We start from the raw sequence: 15,728 nt of genomic DNA on the forward strand, positions 1-15,728 counted from the left end.
TCCTGGGTTAGTTTCCTGCAGGAAAGGAACAACAAAAATCTGCCTGCTTCAGTCAAAATAAATATTTGTGTTGATTTTAGTGTTCCTGGGAAACTATTTTTGTGATCAAAGAAAGTCGTTGACCAAATCTTCTGGGGAAAACATACCCCAGTTGTTTATAGTCTATGTTTACTGGCTCATCCCCTGCTATAAAAGAGAAGCAGTGAAGTGGCAACAGCTATTAAACCTACAGATAAAAGCTGCCACCAAGTGTCCATCAGAAATAATTTTCCCCTCTTTTCTTTTAAGTACATCCCGGTGTCCCCTAAACAAAGTACTTAGGTGCCTTAAATTAAGGCAAAGAAAAAACTGTCTTGTCTTTTTGCTTAAAACCGAACAGAGACTTAGCTATTTTGCTGAATAACAGCTGAAGCATTTCTTTCAAGTAGTCTGTTCACGCTTCATACAATCATACATTAATTTTCTATCACAGTTTTTATATACATGTATTATTTCAATAGAATTCTCATTTTTTTGACAGTGTAAAACAAACCAATAATATTATTTGAAAGAAAGAGTATCAGTTCTTTGAAATAAAGTTTCAATAATATGAACACGGTATGGATTTTCAGAAACCCATGTCCATTGCATCTATTGATTTAAAACTCTTGTATTTTTTAAATCCGAATTATTTTTTAAAATCTTGAGATTCCGTGTGAAATAGGAAACTGTTCCAAATGATGTTGGTTTTAATTTTGCAGCCAAAAGATTTTATTTTTGCAGAATATGGTCCATGTGTTTCAATTGTTCCATTTAAAAAGAAATTAAGTATGCTGTATCAAAAGTTTCCTTCAGTAACTGCATTGATATTTAAATGGAAACAAATAATGAATAAGCTACCTGCTTTCTGTAGCATAGTTGTTAGCAGGGCTTGAATAGACTGCCCTGTTGAATTAAAAAAAAAATCCACCAACAGTGTCTTTGATATCACAAAATATTCACGGGAGCAAATTAGAGCAGTAATTCTTGATAAGAGCTCAGACATAGCCTTGAACCTTGGAATTGCTTTATTCTGAAGGAGGGAACACCAGCAAGGCCATGTACATAAAACAGGGAATTCAGTACTGTTCCACCTGATAGTCAAATGAACAATATGCTCCGAAAGAGAGAAAAGTAAAATCTCATGGAGATTCCCAAAGTAGGTTTGCACAGAGTTTGTATTAACATTGAGAAGCTTTGTATCACTTTTCCATCATCAGTGAGCCATGGTTGGGTAACACACAGGTATAGAGTCAGTACAACTTCACTGGTGCAAATAGAGTTTGTCAGTCCATGAAGTTGTTAGTGTTGAGGGATTTTTCACCCTTAAAAATCAGTTTTACCAAGAAAGTTAACATCTTTACTGCTAGTGCTATCATTCTGAGTGCTGGGGCTATAGAATTGCTTTTAGGCAACAAAGCTATCTGAATATAACTGAGGACACCAACTACAAAGTGACCAAAAAGCAGTTCAGGCAACTCATACGTTACCTGCCCGCACAAAGGGCTCAGAAGAGGCAGGGGCTCAGCTGGGGAAGCAGCACAGCAGAAATATTGTGGTAGCAACAGCACCAAGTGCAGAGGGAGATTGTGCCTGTGTCAGCAAGGAGCTGGGCAGCTCTTGATTTAGCCTGAGTGAAAAAAAAAAATGGGTTTTTCAGTCAAGCCTCAGGCATAACACAGGCAGCATCAGCATCTGTTCATGCCTCTGCTCCTGCCAGGGAGACGTTGAGAAGCTGCTTGTTCATCCCTCTATCCTTCAACCTCACCTGCTACTGGAGACGGAGAGGAGCTTCCCTCCTATGCAGCAAGGAGGCTATTACAAACAGGAACCACCCTGTACCAGCCTAGGATCCCCCAGGGCTCCTCCACCCTTAGGTAAGCAGCCCAGCTTGTTACTGCCCAGGTGCCTCCCATTTCAGCAGCATCCCGAAGCTAGATTGGCCCAGCAGTAGCTTGAGCACTAATTTAAGTGTTTTTACACAATATAGTGGCTTCCTGCTGGTAGGGAGGAAGGGCTTTATCAATTTCTGGTTCTCTGTGTCCACTCGTGCCTTTCTCTGTTGTCCTTGTACATTTTTGTTATCTGACCTGCCTTAGTGAACCTAGTTTTTAAACTGAGTTAGTTTTCTGCAATTTTAGGGAGCGATACCAGTTCACAGAGGGATCTGAAGCCAGCACAAAGCAAAGAGGTACAGCCCTGAGCTGCAAGAGGTAAGCAGGGTCTCTTCCTTCAGCAGCATTAAACTGGGACGATGTGATTTGTGGGCTTGTGCCCAAATCTGGCTTGTTCTATTCCTGCTGGGGCTGGGCAGTGAGGGCCTTATCCAGCAAAAAGTGCACAAGGGAAGATCCTGTAAGCTGTGTGGAGCTGTTCCCTCACGTTACTGACTTAGCTGGATCAGGTTTAACACAGAACCATTAGCAAACTGATCAGAGGTGCAGGAGCTCTGTGCCCTTGCAAATGGCAGAGATGAGAGCAGGGCTGCCCCTTTCCAGGTGGGGTTCATGGGTTTGGAGAGCTACAACCTGTTTTTCTCTGCTGTTGGTAGAAGCAAGCCATGAATGATTATTATTTCTTTTTTTAAAGACAATGTTACAAGATTAGAACTGTCCTTAGGAGCAGTAATTATTAAGCCTGGCTGGTATGAAGGGCTTTGACCCCAGTGAGCTGCTGTTGGGTGTGTATCCATGCCGGACTAAGCTTGTGACAGTGCAAGGAAAGAACAATATTACAGATGGTATTCTAGGGTTTAGGGAAAATACTGCTGCCTTTTGATATAGCTTGAAGAGCCTGGTTTATTCAAAGGCTTTTAAATGTTTGCAGTTCCTATCTTTCTGCTGGTGCTGAGTGGGTTGAGTGGGGATGCTTGTGCCTTGCCTTGGGGCACTGAGAGCCTCCAGAGAAGGCTCATGAGCCCATTGCTCCCCAGCAGCCTGAAATATCTGGGATTCGTGCCTGAGAACTGGCACAATGCACAAGACAGCTCCCCCTGAATTTCCCCTTCAAGCACACTGTCCTCTCATCCCCGCTCCTTCCTGGTCTGAGCACTCATTTCCTTGTTCCTCCTCTCAGCCAGTAGTTTATTGGAAATTAGAAACTCTGTGGACATACCCTTCCTTGTAGATGTCTTTTACTTCTTGACCTGCCTGCCAAGCACCCCGGGGACATGGCCTCTCCTGCACACAGGGCCGTTACGGGGGTTACAGCAGTGCTGGAATAGGGCATGGGAGCTACAGGTCATGGTTTGGGCTGTCCTGATGAAACTCTGCAGTCTCTACTAGACCTGGCTTGTTTCAAGTGCAGAAATGGCCCTTGGTGGTGGGAAGGGGCTTGAGTGGGACCATGGCTGGCAGGAGGCAGGACAGCAGGGACAGTGCCGAGAGCTGCCAGCAGCCATGCAGCACCCAGGGCTGTGTGATGTTACCGTGGGCCTGCTGTAACATGGTCTTCAGGGATGTGAATTGACAATGTCTGGAAGAACAGGCAAAAAGAGCCTTTTTTTAAGCATTGGGGTGTTGACTGTTGAGTGTTAACTGGTGTAAGGGCAGGCTCACCTGGGGAGCAGGGCAAACCAGGGTGACTGGTAAATGCACCTGGATCCTCCTTAGTGCCCCAGCAGGATGATGTGATCAAGGCTTGAAGGTATCCATCTGCTTGGGTGCGCACTGAAGCTCAGCAGCACCAGGTGCTTGGGCAGCGTGTTGGGCACATGGCCAGGGCTGCACCAGGGAGGTGCTGCCTTGCTTTGGCACCTTCCCTTTGTTTCCAGCTGTGACATTGCATGGTTGCTTTCTGGGCACTCCATGTACAGCCAAAAACCACACGCACCCCCCACCCCCCCGAGGTCCTTTTGTGTAGACCTGACCTGAAGGGGAGGAAAAGGGCTTTGGGAGGTTAAGAGGTCAGAAGCTGCACCAGGCAGGAGGAGTTGTCCTTGGGCTCATCCAGTGCTAAGCCCACCCTGCTGATGTTTGTGCAGAGTGCTCAGACAGTGTGAAGTCACACATCTGCCTGAGCTGGAAGGGCACTGCTGCATGGCATTGGGGATGGATGTGGGAGGGAGAAGGCTCTGTGGGAGTGGAGACAAGCTCCAGTGGCAGAGAAACCCTCCTCTGCTTTGGAAGGGACCTAGGTAGGCATATGTATTCACGTCCAGGTCCATGCTGATCTCTAATAAGCCACAAGCTGAACCAGCTGAGCCTTTTCTCTGTTGCTAACTGAACACTGAAGGTGGGTGCTCCTGCCTTGCCATGACTCGCTGCCCTGGCATGCTGGATGTGCCAGAGGGACTTGCTTCTGCCAAAACATGGTGCAAAGGGCAGCTCTGGCCTGACACTTGCGGAGAAGGAGGATGCTGCATAACAGGTCTTGTGTGAGTATGGCAGATGTGGATGGCATCCTGTTCCACCAGGATGTTCCTCCTTACTTCTGTATGGCATCTGCCCATGTGCTCGCCCAGCTACCACTGTTCCAGCTTTTCTCTCACGGTGCCGGAGGTGCAGGCAGCTGCCTGGGCTGGGAGGAGCAGCCTGCGTGGGAGTGGTGTTCTCTTGAGACAGCTTGGCTGTGAAAACCAGAGCTCTGCATTTGGTGGTTTTCCAGAAACTTTGTGTTTCTGGAATAAAAAGACTTTATGTAAATCTCAGTTTCAGTTTAAAACCAAAGTAAATAACTGCTTGGCTGGAGGACAATGGCAGTATGAACCAAAATGCAGCCTGAAGATGCCGGAGCAAGTCAGAATGTGTTATTTTTAAAATTATCTGAAGTCTGAGCCACTCATTTTGAGTTTTGGGGAGGATTTTCCGCCCCCTTCTAATATGTCAGTGATTTGCGCTGTAGTGACCCAGACACACTTGTCCCTCGCCAGCTGCCCTTCCGTCCCTCGTCTCCTGGGTGAGGCAGGAGGAGGAGAGCCCACAGCTGCTTGAGATGTTTCTTCTTGCAGGAGTGGGCTGAGTGGAGACATTTTGTTCAGCCTGCAAGTTGCTCTTAAGGCAGAATAAGAGGAAATTCGTCTTTTTCAGAGGAATCTGTGCGAGAGGAACCCACATGTATCACTTCAAATGCTGCAGCCTCTTTCACAGATATTCTTATGATATCTGAAATCTTTAAATGACTTCAGCTCAATGGGAGGTTAAAGAACCTGGAGGGGCTGTTCCTCTCCCTCTTGCCTGCTGTATTTTATTAGTTGGGGCCCTCCGTTGCTCGGAGCCCTGGGTGGCAGCAGGTGCCCAGGGCTGGGGTTTGAGCTGTGCAGTGCCATGGGCTGGTGGGGCAGACAGGGCAGTTCCTGAGGGTGGATGGGAGCAGCCTGGGGCAGCCGGGAGCCCCGAACTGAAAGCGAGCGCTACCGCCCTGAGCGCTCAGCTGGGGTCAGTGGTTCTCTTTATAGTTTGCATTTTGATATTCCAGACTTAAAAGACTCACTTGCAGGTTTTCCTTTTCAGTAGATTAAAAAGGACGCTTCGCCAGACAGTTAATAACTTCCCTTGTTTCTCATCCAGGGAAACCAGCTTGTGTCCCCCTGAGAGGGCTGACACTGTGAGGAAACTCCCTGCTGGGGCCTCCTCTGGAGATAACAAGGAAAGACTGAGCTGCTGAGCCGCTCTAATTGCTCACTGCTGCTTCCCCTCCACCCTCCTCTTCTCAAGCTTCTTCCCTGTGGTGCTCTTCCATCTCCTCCCAGCTCTGCTACCTGCCTGGTGCCAAGTGGGTTCAGCTCAAAATCAGTGAACTAACTTGACTACAAATAAAACCCAAACAATTAAAAAAAAAAAAAAACAAACCACCAAAAAACCCACCCACCCCAAAAATATGCACTTTTGGGAATGGGTAATGCATCGAGTCAAGGGAAAAAAACTGAAGAGGGAAGCAAGCTCGCTCTCTTGGCAGCAGTGGGCTGTGGGCGCTGCTGCAGTAATTGAAGCTGCACTGTGTGATTTCCCTTTGGGTGCTGTTGTGGAGAGGCAACGTCCTCCCTTGTGTCCCACCACCTCCCTTGAGCTGCCCCTAACACATACAGTTGCTGAGGGCCCTGTGTTGGGGTTGAGACCTGCCTGCAACTCAGCCCAGCCAAAAAGCGATTATTCCCGCCGCTGGGCTCCCGGGCTGTCAGGGTGGGAGCGTGGGGCTGGGCGTTGAGGGAGAAATGCAATGCTTGAACTGCCGCTGCCTGCGAATGCACCCCAGGACATGCTAAATGAGAGACGTTTGGAAAGAGGAATATATTTTCTGAGCAACCACTGTCAGGGAACAGGCACCTGCCAACTGGGTGAGCAGCTTCAGGGGAACAGACACATCCCGTTCTTCCACCTTGCAGGTTTTCTTGCAGAGAGTGGGAAAACTCTGTGTTCCCCAGCTTGCTGGGCTGGGAGAGGAGAAATACTCCTGTTGCACCAGCCTCTACAAAATCGTTGCTAAACCCAAGAGTGGCTGTGGAATCTGACACAGCTTTGAAATACCTTCCGGGAAACTACTTTTATAAATATCAAGACTATTCCAGCAGTACTTTTGTTCAGCTTTATTTTATAAAATGTATTTGAAAAGATTTTTGTAAGTTATAACACAATTACTGTAGTTCACAAAAATCATGCAAATATTTTGACTTGTAAAAGTAAGATTGAAAAGAAAAAAATATTTTTTTTTTTTTGCTCCTATGGGATATCCCTTCAATGCTTGAATAGGAAGATCAGAGGAGCTGGGAGAATTCATGAGAGTTTTCACCAGGTGATAAAGGAGATGAGAAAGATGACTGGAAACCAAGACGACATATGTGATAGCGAGGAAGAGACTCCTTCCATCTGGCTACTGAGACAGAGATGGCTGTGTTACAGAAGTGTTGGACACCCTGGGGCAAGGCAGCCAGACTGAGCAGCTTTAAAGCAGGAGAATTCTTTGCTCTTGTAATAGTGAACCATTTTGGAGCATGTCCCTTTACTAGCTGCTACAGAGAAGGAAAGGAAAGATGCTAAGCTCAGCTTAGCAAAAACAAAAAGGTTAGCTGAGAAAAAGTGCAGCTTTTGACTTTTCTGTTTGTGTGGGGTTTTTTTTCTGTACAGCTTAGAACCAAAACATTGAATTTTTCTGGAGCATCTGTAATATTTGATATGCAACATCCAAAAAGCAAAGCACCAGTAAGATAGGGTCTAGCTGTAGCATTAAGCCCTTCAGGAGGATCTCAGAAGCACCACAAGTATCTCCTTCCAGCAAAAGCTGACAGGGATGAAAGAAGCGGATTATTAATGAATCTGTTTCTAGAGTGAAGGTTCATGCTGTCTTTGACAGTTGAGTCTTATCTGTAAAGTTCATCCTCCACCGTGCCTCGGAGGCCCATGGGTATTTGGCTTGCACAGTCCAGTTCAGGCTCTGGCCACAGCTCACCAGCGCTTATCTGAGCCCAGTGCAGGACTCCAGTGCTGGTATATCGAGGCTGAAGGCTGAGAAACGCTGGTGGTGCTCGGTGCAACAGCTCTGTCTTACAAAGAGTCTTAGCTTTAACCTGAAAAATGAGATCTCTCCTTTGGGTCATTTCCTATGTAGACTAGATGCCTTTGCTTATTAGTAGTGCTTTGATGAGGCTGAGGGCTGCTCTGACTTCTCTAACTTTAGCTGACAACTTCCTGACTCTTAAGTAGCAGGTACGGTGTAACTCTATATTAAGAGGGATTATTACTGTTATGGGCTGTCGGGGGAGGAGGCGCAGTGGTACAGTCTCCAGCATCAGTGGAACTTCTGAGCTCAGCTCTCAGGCGATGGTGGTTGGTTTCCTTGCTTTATAATAATAATACAGTAATCAAAGTATTCTGCACCAGTATTTGAGTTATATGTCCATGGTGTGTTGGAATCATCATGGAAAACACAATGGATGGCTTTGAGATTTAGAGATTCATGAGGCTGCCTAAAGGTGAGTCCTACTGGTCCTGGTACTCTGTGGACTCATTGATAACGTCAAGTAAATATCTAAATAGCCAATACAGGCTATTAGTGCCAAGAATGATGGAATCATATGATAATCCCACATGTGTCCATGTGTAGACTATGCTTTGCTGGATTGAGGGCTCATGCATTTCCTATTTTTTCCCACAGGATAGCTTCTCATCCTATATTTCGTTGAGATAATCTTCATCAGGATATATCAGGAAGCCAGTAAATAAGCTGTCTGTCCAGTAGGGATCATAAAAGAGCCCATTTTGTTCTGAGTAAAAGATCTGCAGCCATACCTCATCCTCCTGTTTCAGAGAAAGGATGGTTGATCCAGAGGCAACATCATGATTGCCAGTGTTGGCATCAAAAGTCTTGATCCGGTACTGCCCGTTGTGGACCAACCCAATGGCCAAATGTTTGTTGGCCAAAGTGATATCATAAGTGAAGTAGTAAATACCTGGGATGCTGCATATAAATTTCCCACTGGAAGCATTGTAATGTCCTCCCTCGTTCATCAGGATCCTGTCAAATTTGATGGGCAGCCTTTCCCTTGGGTAGCTCTTTGAGACGGCCACAGAGAAGGCAGATTTGGCTTTGTTGGCATTACAGGTGCAGGGTCCTGGCATCCCAGTCTCTCCCTTGCTCCCTTTGGGCCCTTTCTTTCCCGGTGCTCCGTTTTTTCCAGGATTACCCTTTAAACCCTTGGGCCCTCGTGGGCCTGCCTTGCCAATGGCTCCTGCTTTCCCCTTCGGACCTGGCTTGCCGGGGTTTCCTGTTCTGCCTTGTGGACCTAGAAGACAAAATAAACTTGTAAATTTTTCAGTGACAGAGATGATATGGCAAGTGGAAAGGGGTTGTATTGTTGCAGCAGTATATTTTCATTTAGCGGGAGAACTTTGCTGGTGAGAATCCTGATGAAATACCACCTGGGACTGGACATCTGTCAGGACTGACTAACCATGCTAGGTACGTAGTTGGCATGATAACACTGGGACTCAGGAGCAGGACAGTCTGTCCCTTTTAAGGTCCAAAAGGCTAGTTCAATTATCTGGCTCACTTGAGAAGGAGTCATTAATTATAAAGCTAGCCAAGAACAAGCTTTAAATGTTTGTTTTTTTTCAGAAGTGGGACAGGTCTGTGAAGGTTTTGGAACCTAGCTTTGAGCAGATGGCGTACTTTAAATCTCCTGTCTCTTTTTCCTTTTTTTAAATTTAACATGAAACTATTGTTTAAAGAAAAATAATATTCTAGGTGCAGTAAAAAGCCCAGCCTAACTGGGGGATGAACCAGTCATGAACCCAGCGCAGGGGCTGCCTTGAGATGGGAAGTGGGCTGGGATGTCTCAGCAATGCTGAAACTGCTGATTGCAAAAGAGTCTGACATAAGACAAATTCACGGGGATTTATACCCTGTCTCTTGACCTGCTGTAGCAAGACTAGATTTAAGTGCAGCTGTGGGTGGGAACCTGTTCTCCAGATTGCCTGTTTTAGGGGTGGGAGAAGAGAATAAGATGCAGCTTTGGCACGCTGGCGTTACGCTGAATCAGGAGTGCACTCTAGTGTGGCAACGGGAAATCACTGCTTTCTCACCAAAGCTGGTCCTGATGCTGCTGACTGTAAGGCTGGATGTAAAGGAGAGCCCAGCTCAGGACTGAAGAAAGGTGGTTGTTTGCTTTGATTTAGATGGAGGGTGGTCAGAGTCGCTCCTGTCACCTGGCTAGAGCACTCCGGGGAGCAAGTACTTCGTTTTTTCACCTGACTGTTCCACTTGAGAGCAGGAGTCAGAGACCAGCACTTTGTCTGGTCTAGAGAGCATGTGTCAGAACAGGGAAAATCTCACTTCCTAACAAAATGAAGCCAATAGGAGTTGCCTGCAGCATTAAGATGCTATCAGCAAACAAGTGAGTCTGAACCACTCTGGCAGGAACTGGCAAGTGTGAGATGTTGGAGGGGAGAGAATGGAAATTTCTGGAAGAGTTTCCTATGAGATCTTGTCTGTCCCCGTGCTCAGATGTGGAGTGACAGGCTGCTGTTAACGGGGCTGTGGCACTACTGCTTTTACATTTTACCCTTGTTAAGAAGCGCTGTTCTCTTACCTTCATCGCCGTGCTCGCCTTTATCCCCGTCCTTGCCGTCCTTGCCATCTTTGCCCGGGAAGCCCATCCTGCCCACTGTCCCTGGAGCCCCGGGTGCACCAGGGGGGCCGGGTGGCCCGGGGGGTCCTGGCAGGCTGCATGCCAGCTGGGGACCTTCCTGCAGTGCTCCCTTGGCAAAGCCCCCGAGGATGTGGTTTGCCACACAGGGCACAGTCCAGAGGAGGAGGACAGCAGAGATCATGGCACAGCCTGTAAAAAGCAGATGATACGTGGCCGTTACGTGTGGTAGCCGGCGTGTGAGGGTACACAGTGTCCCCTCCACTGGGATGGTGCATTGTAGACTTGCCTGAAAATGGGAGATAGCTGGGCTTTTTTTGGCAGGGTGGGGGAGCTGTTTGTCTTGGTGTGACCTAAATTCAAGGATTTGGCTCATGGAGTTTTCTAGGTCCAACCAGTGGTTTTTTTTTTTTTTTCAAACTTGCTCTTCTCTAAGTCCCTATCTGTGGCCATCCCTCATTTTGTTTTGTTCCTTGGGCCTGCTTTCTCCTGAAACACAAATTACTAAAGTTCACCTTGGAAAGATAGGTAACTGTTAAACCCTGGCTGTTGTTTGTCTCGTGGCTCTGTAAAGTGAGCCATTGCTTCAAGTATAACAAACTCCAAAGGCTTTTTGGAGCATCCCAGGCTCTGTCTTCATTCACGGTGGGAGGTTGGGCCTCCTGGGCTTGTCTCACTCCACTCCTGGATGGGGACATAGTGATAGAAAATAATTTCTGGAATAAAGCTATTCCCATAAACCTGCTCATGATACAGAGCAGTTATTATGTAGTAGAATATCCCTCTGGATGTCTGCACATGGAGCTGTTTGCAAATAGCTATGTTCCATTTGTAACTCCTGAGTAACTCCACTGCATCTTGAAATAGTGCTCAGATGCATCAGCTCCTTAGAGCAGATGCTTGAAGTCTGATGAGAGCCCATCTTTGTGCATGACCCACCTGAGTCTCTGGTTATTAGAAGGATTTATAATAGAATTGGAATTCTGCACATGGTTACACATATAGTAAAAAAGAGAATTTCTCCTATGATATCAGTTTCTGACTACCCATGGGTAAAGGTGCTCCTGCCATCCCCTTCCCAGAACCGAAGGTCTCCCCATGCATGGACTGAGAATTTTTCCTCCCTTTGCTCTGCCCATGAGGGAGGTTATGGCCATGGCCAGTGCTCCCTAGTGGGCACTGACCATGAGCTGAGGGGAGATGCTGATGGAGTTGAGCTCTTTTTCAGTTGTATGAGTATGGAAACGAGCTGGTGGGGGTTGAAAGGCATCCTCTGGCTCAATTTCTTTCTTTCAGCTTCTGTAGCTGGAGTAGCCCTTGGAGGAATGAGACACGAAGCCTAAAACTGCCCCATACAAATCTGTGGCTGGTTCACTCTTTGCTCGGTAGCTCTTTGATTTGGATGGATCAAGCTAAAGCCAAAGGATTTTTTTTTTTTTTTAAAGGAATTAGACATGTATCACTTTGATACAACTCCTAGCCCTGGGCTAAGAGGTGCACGCTTTTACTTGATGGAAAAGACTCCTATGAAATTTAATCTTTTCCCTTATTACTGCTACCTCTGATGGTAGGGGGTTAAATATTTTACAAGAATCATTCGTTTGCCTGGGCTTTCTTATCATATCCCAAAGTCCTGCTAATGAATACAGAATATAAGTGAGGATTGAAAAGCAAACTGCCTTTCACATATTTCTTCAAGCTTTGGTGCTGAAGCAAATTTGTAGTCAAACACGGATGCAGCAGCAGATGAGCTGGGATATCCCAGACCTTTCAATCTGTCGGTCGCCTTTTGGTCAGGCAGGTCCTGCTTGGCATTAAGACAAATACCGGGAGGCTTTAGCATCTCCCCAGTAGTGTTATGTTTAACTTCTGTGCTGGAAATAAGATGCTTAAAGTATTGGATAAATTTCATGTTGGCCTTAGTGCTCTCATCCTGGTATTGGCTCCTGAAGGGGGTGGAAATGCATATTACATGCTCCAAATCCAGTGAGCAATGTGCTACATATTAATGCTGAGTGGGAGCCCCCCAGTTCTGCGATATGTATAATTAAGAGCATGCAGAGGAGTGGGAAATGCAAAACAAATCTCCGGGCTGGATTCGCCTGCAAGCTGTTTCATTCTTCAGCTCTCTTTTGCTTTTCTTATACCTAAGCTTATTTGCTGCTGGTGAAAGGTGTTGGTTTAATGGCTTTGTGAGACAGAAATCACCAGCCAGTATTAATGTGGACAGTTGAATAAAGGCTGCTCAGTTCATGGAAAGGGAAACAAAATGTTAAAATACCTGTGGAGTGGGAGTGGGGAGATCCTGAGGAAAGCCACATCCCTGCTTCCCAGTGACCACTTCAAACGGGGCAGAAGAGCAGTGAGAGGCGTCTGGAGGTGGGTGACGCTAATAAGTTGTGGCAAGGAAAAATGTCATTGTGGAGCATAACCTGGAAAAAAGCTGGGACTGCTTCATCTAGAGAAGAAATGGGCAAGAGGGAGCATAGGGCAGGAGGGCGGCTCCTTCTCTTAAAGTTTCTTACTATGAGTACTTCTATTACCTTCAGACAATTAGTTGACCTGATGGGATAAAAAGTGGCAAACACAAAATACCCTGAGGTGGGAGGTTCATAGTACCAGTACTCAGAAAGAAGGGGAATATTTGACTACCTGGAGCTGTGCTCTGGCGCAGCTCCCGAGTCGGTGTTAATTAACGGCTCCGCAAGAACGTTTCATCCCACATCACAGCAGTGCATGTGGGATGCAAAGCACAGTCACATTCACAAGAGGATCTATAAATAACCTCTTAAAGAAATCTCTTTGAAAGAAAACAAATCTCATGCTGTTCCACCTTAAAAGGAAAATTGCTCCTCGATGTAGAACATATGATGAGCTCCAAAAAGCAAATTGGAAGCAGATCAGCATCTTCCCTCTCCGCAGTACGGGCGGCACTGGAAACCGTGCAGCGGGGTTTCAGCTGAGGTCTTACTTTCCTAATGACATTTTAGGTAATGTCTTTGTTAATAGGGTTTTGGAGACTTTTTGGCCATGATGGGTGCCTGTTGTGCAGGAGTGTGCACGGTGGCCAGGAGTTTATGAGAGCTGACTGGTGGTGGAGGGCTGCTCAGGGGGAAGAGGAGGTCCTGCGCAGTGCGGCCGAGCGCAGGGACAAAGTGATGGCTGTGGTTTGTACCTGCCACTGAAACGCAGATGTTTGCTCCTCAGCACCCGGGGAGAGCGTGCCGGTACCGAGCACTGGTTTCAGAGTGGGAAAAGAAAGTGGACCAGCTGCACTGACACAAGGTGGTGCAGGTGTCTGCAGCATGGCTGGGCAGGCCTTGGGGCTGCCACGGCCCAGCTTCTGCCCCACAGGACTTGCTTGAGGTTATCGAGCACGTTGGTGCCGAGCTGGGGCCAGAGCAGGGGAGCTCCGGCCCTTCACATGTGGGGGACCTCTCCCTCACTGACAGCGTGTTGGTGATGGGCAGGATCTCATGCACGCAAAAATGCATTTCTTAAAAATATCCTATCATCTACTTGGTCACTCTGAAATGATGTCTTCTGAAATATTTAGCAGCAATGGTGCTTTCTGTGTTGCTCACTTGAAGACCAAGCCCTTGGGCTCAGGAGGTGGTGCGACTTGTGATGGGCATGTGATAGACAAGGGCAACACTGCATTGCCCTGAGGTAGAGGGTCATGGAGGAAAGATCCTTTAAGCTCCCAGATGCTAGGTAGGATCTGGCTGAGACCTCATGTTCTGATCATAGCTGGGTCAAACGTCCACTTGGAGAGGAGAGGCTCCAAAATGTGCTGCAAATGTCTGAGCACTGAGGTGGAAAGATGAGACACAGACAGGTGGAGTGACAGGTGTCCATCAGCTGGGTTTGAGAGACAACAATTCCCTGTGTCCTTCAGCTGAATCAATGGAAGTTGCTGCTGTGAGTCCAGAGCATCCTGTGGGATCGATGTAGTCTGTGAAACCGTGCTGCAGATCCCCACTGGGTGATTTTGAGTAATACTTGTCAGGAAGCAAACGGGAAGGGGACGTTTTGGAAAATGTTTACTCCTGAATCTTAGAGCTGGAAGGCACCTTTATAGAAAATAGCTCAGGGCAAATAAAGCAATAAAGACAAAGCGTCTCTCATTTGCAAGTGTGGTACAAGTAGAGCTGAGCATTTACTGGCTTCTCTCTTCCGAACGACCCACGTGTTCAGGGGTCTTTGCTACAATTACGTAATATCACGTAAGCAAGTGTCTGAATTGGGATGTTCTGGCTCTGCTCCATGGCCTTTGCATGACACCTCTGCTCTGTCTTAGGATGTTTTGTTGTCATCACTCATTGTTTCCGTGGGTCCTTCTCTTCCTGCTGGCGCTCAGGCCCTTGGCAGCGGCTGCCCTGTGCCCCGGCTCTCCCTGCCGCAAGGGCTGGGGAGCAGAGACTGGGGCTTGGCTTTCCCCAGGCTCGAGAAACGCAGGGAGCGGGTGGGCTGCCTGACCCCCCAGATGCCCCAGCCAGCTGGTTTGAAGCTATGTTTGTAGGCTCAGCAGGGTTTGAACCCGACCCCTCCATGCTGAAACCTGAGCATCCCATGAGCTTTGGTAGCACACGGAGTATCTGTGCAGGGGCACTGCAAACCCTTGCTCTCTGATAGCTTTTCTGCACACACTCTTTATCACCAGAGCTACAGCGCATCACTCTGTTATCCGACAGCCTTTGTCCCTGGGAGCTCCGCAGCCCCCAGTGCCGACCTGCAGCTCCTGTTCCTGCTGGCTGCTGCAGCATGGAATGGGCTTGCTGCTGCTGCTGCTGGGGGGCTGCATAGGTGGGACCCCGGAAGGGGGACATGCGTCTCCTGCCGTGTCTCCCTACAGCTTTGGCTGACACGACATCCCTGCTCCACCTGGCTCCTGCGAGCCCTTGTGCAACCACTCTCATCCCAGTGCTCCTGAGCCGCTCTGCGGTTCAGAAGCCAGCCAGACCAATTCTATAGATCTATATGCATTAAAAAGGTGTTTCTGTAAGAAAAGATTATGCCTGTTAGAGTGAGCCCCAGGCATGAGGAATCTGTTGTACTTTCTGGTGCTTACAGGGCAGCTGGGCTGAAATCTCATCAAAGGGAAAATCCCTGAGGGTTTGCCAGACGTGGGGTGGTTTGGTGGCACATGTGGCGGCTGGATGGTGTTTTTTTTTGCCAGGGAAGCCACCTTGTGCCATGCGGTGGTGCCTGCCCGTGGGGAGGGAAAATGCAACAGGGAGAGGAGAGAAGAGGAGAGAGTCAGGGGGGAAATGCTGCTGGTCGGGAGGAGCAGGATGGTCCCGTACCCAGAGAGGGGACCCAGCAGTGAACAAACAACCGTGACTTTCTACTCTGATTCCTTTCAATACTCGAGGTTTTCTTAAACAAAACAACCATCTTCTGCTTCACAATTTCCCAGCGTACCTCAAGGTGCCTTAATGAGTCTTAAAAATAATCATTATCCCCATGAGCCTAATCCTCAGCTCTGGTGGTTGCCCCGTGGCATCCCTGGGGTGGAAGCACAAGGAGCCTTTGGGCACGCAGGGCTGATATAGATAAAATAAGGTGTGCTGCCAGTGACAGCAGCTGAAATGGACGTGTGTGATTTCTGATATAAGCTGGTGAAGTAGTT

General features: G+C 47.7%; 1 protein-coding gene across 2 annotated transcripts; it reads right to left on the reverse strand.

Moving 5' to 3' along the window:
* Positions 1 to 8,120: 8,120 nt before the first annotated feature.
* On the reverse strand, positions 8,121 to 10,280 carry C1QTNF2 (C1q and TNF related 2). Of its 2 annotated transcripts, XM_086621588.1 has the most exons (3): positions 10,040 to 10,280; positions 8,720 to 8,734; positions 8,121 to 8,515 (listed from the first exon to the last, which is right to left on the reverse strand). In XM_086621588.1, the coding sequence occupies exons 1-3, from the start codon at positions 10,278 to 10,280 to the stop codon at positions 8,121 to 8,123; spliced, it is 651 nt and encodes a 216-aa protein (XP_086477714.1). The 2 variants fall into 2 exon arrangements, with proteins under 2 accessions (XP_086477714.1, XP_009983205.2); XM_009984903.2 differs by having other exon boundaries at positions 8,121 to 8,734.
* Positions 10,281 to 15,728: the final 5,448 nt, after the last annotated feature.

Source organism: Tauraco erythrolophus, chromosome 16 (assembly GCF_009769465.1).
Source record: "Tauraco erythrolophus isolate bTauEry1 chromosome 16, bTauEry1.pri, whole genome shotgun sequence".
Taxonomy (NCBI): Eukaryota; Metazoa; Chordata; class Aves; order Musophagiformes; family Musophagidae; genus Tauraco; species Tauraco erythrolophus.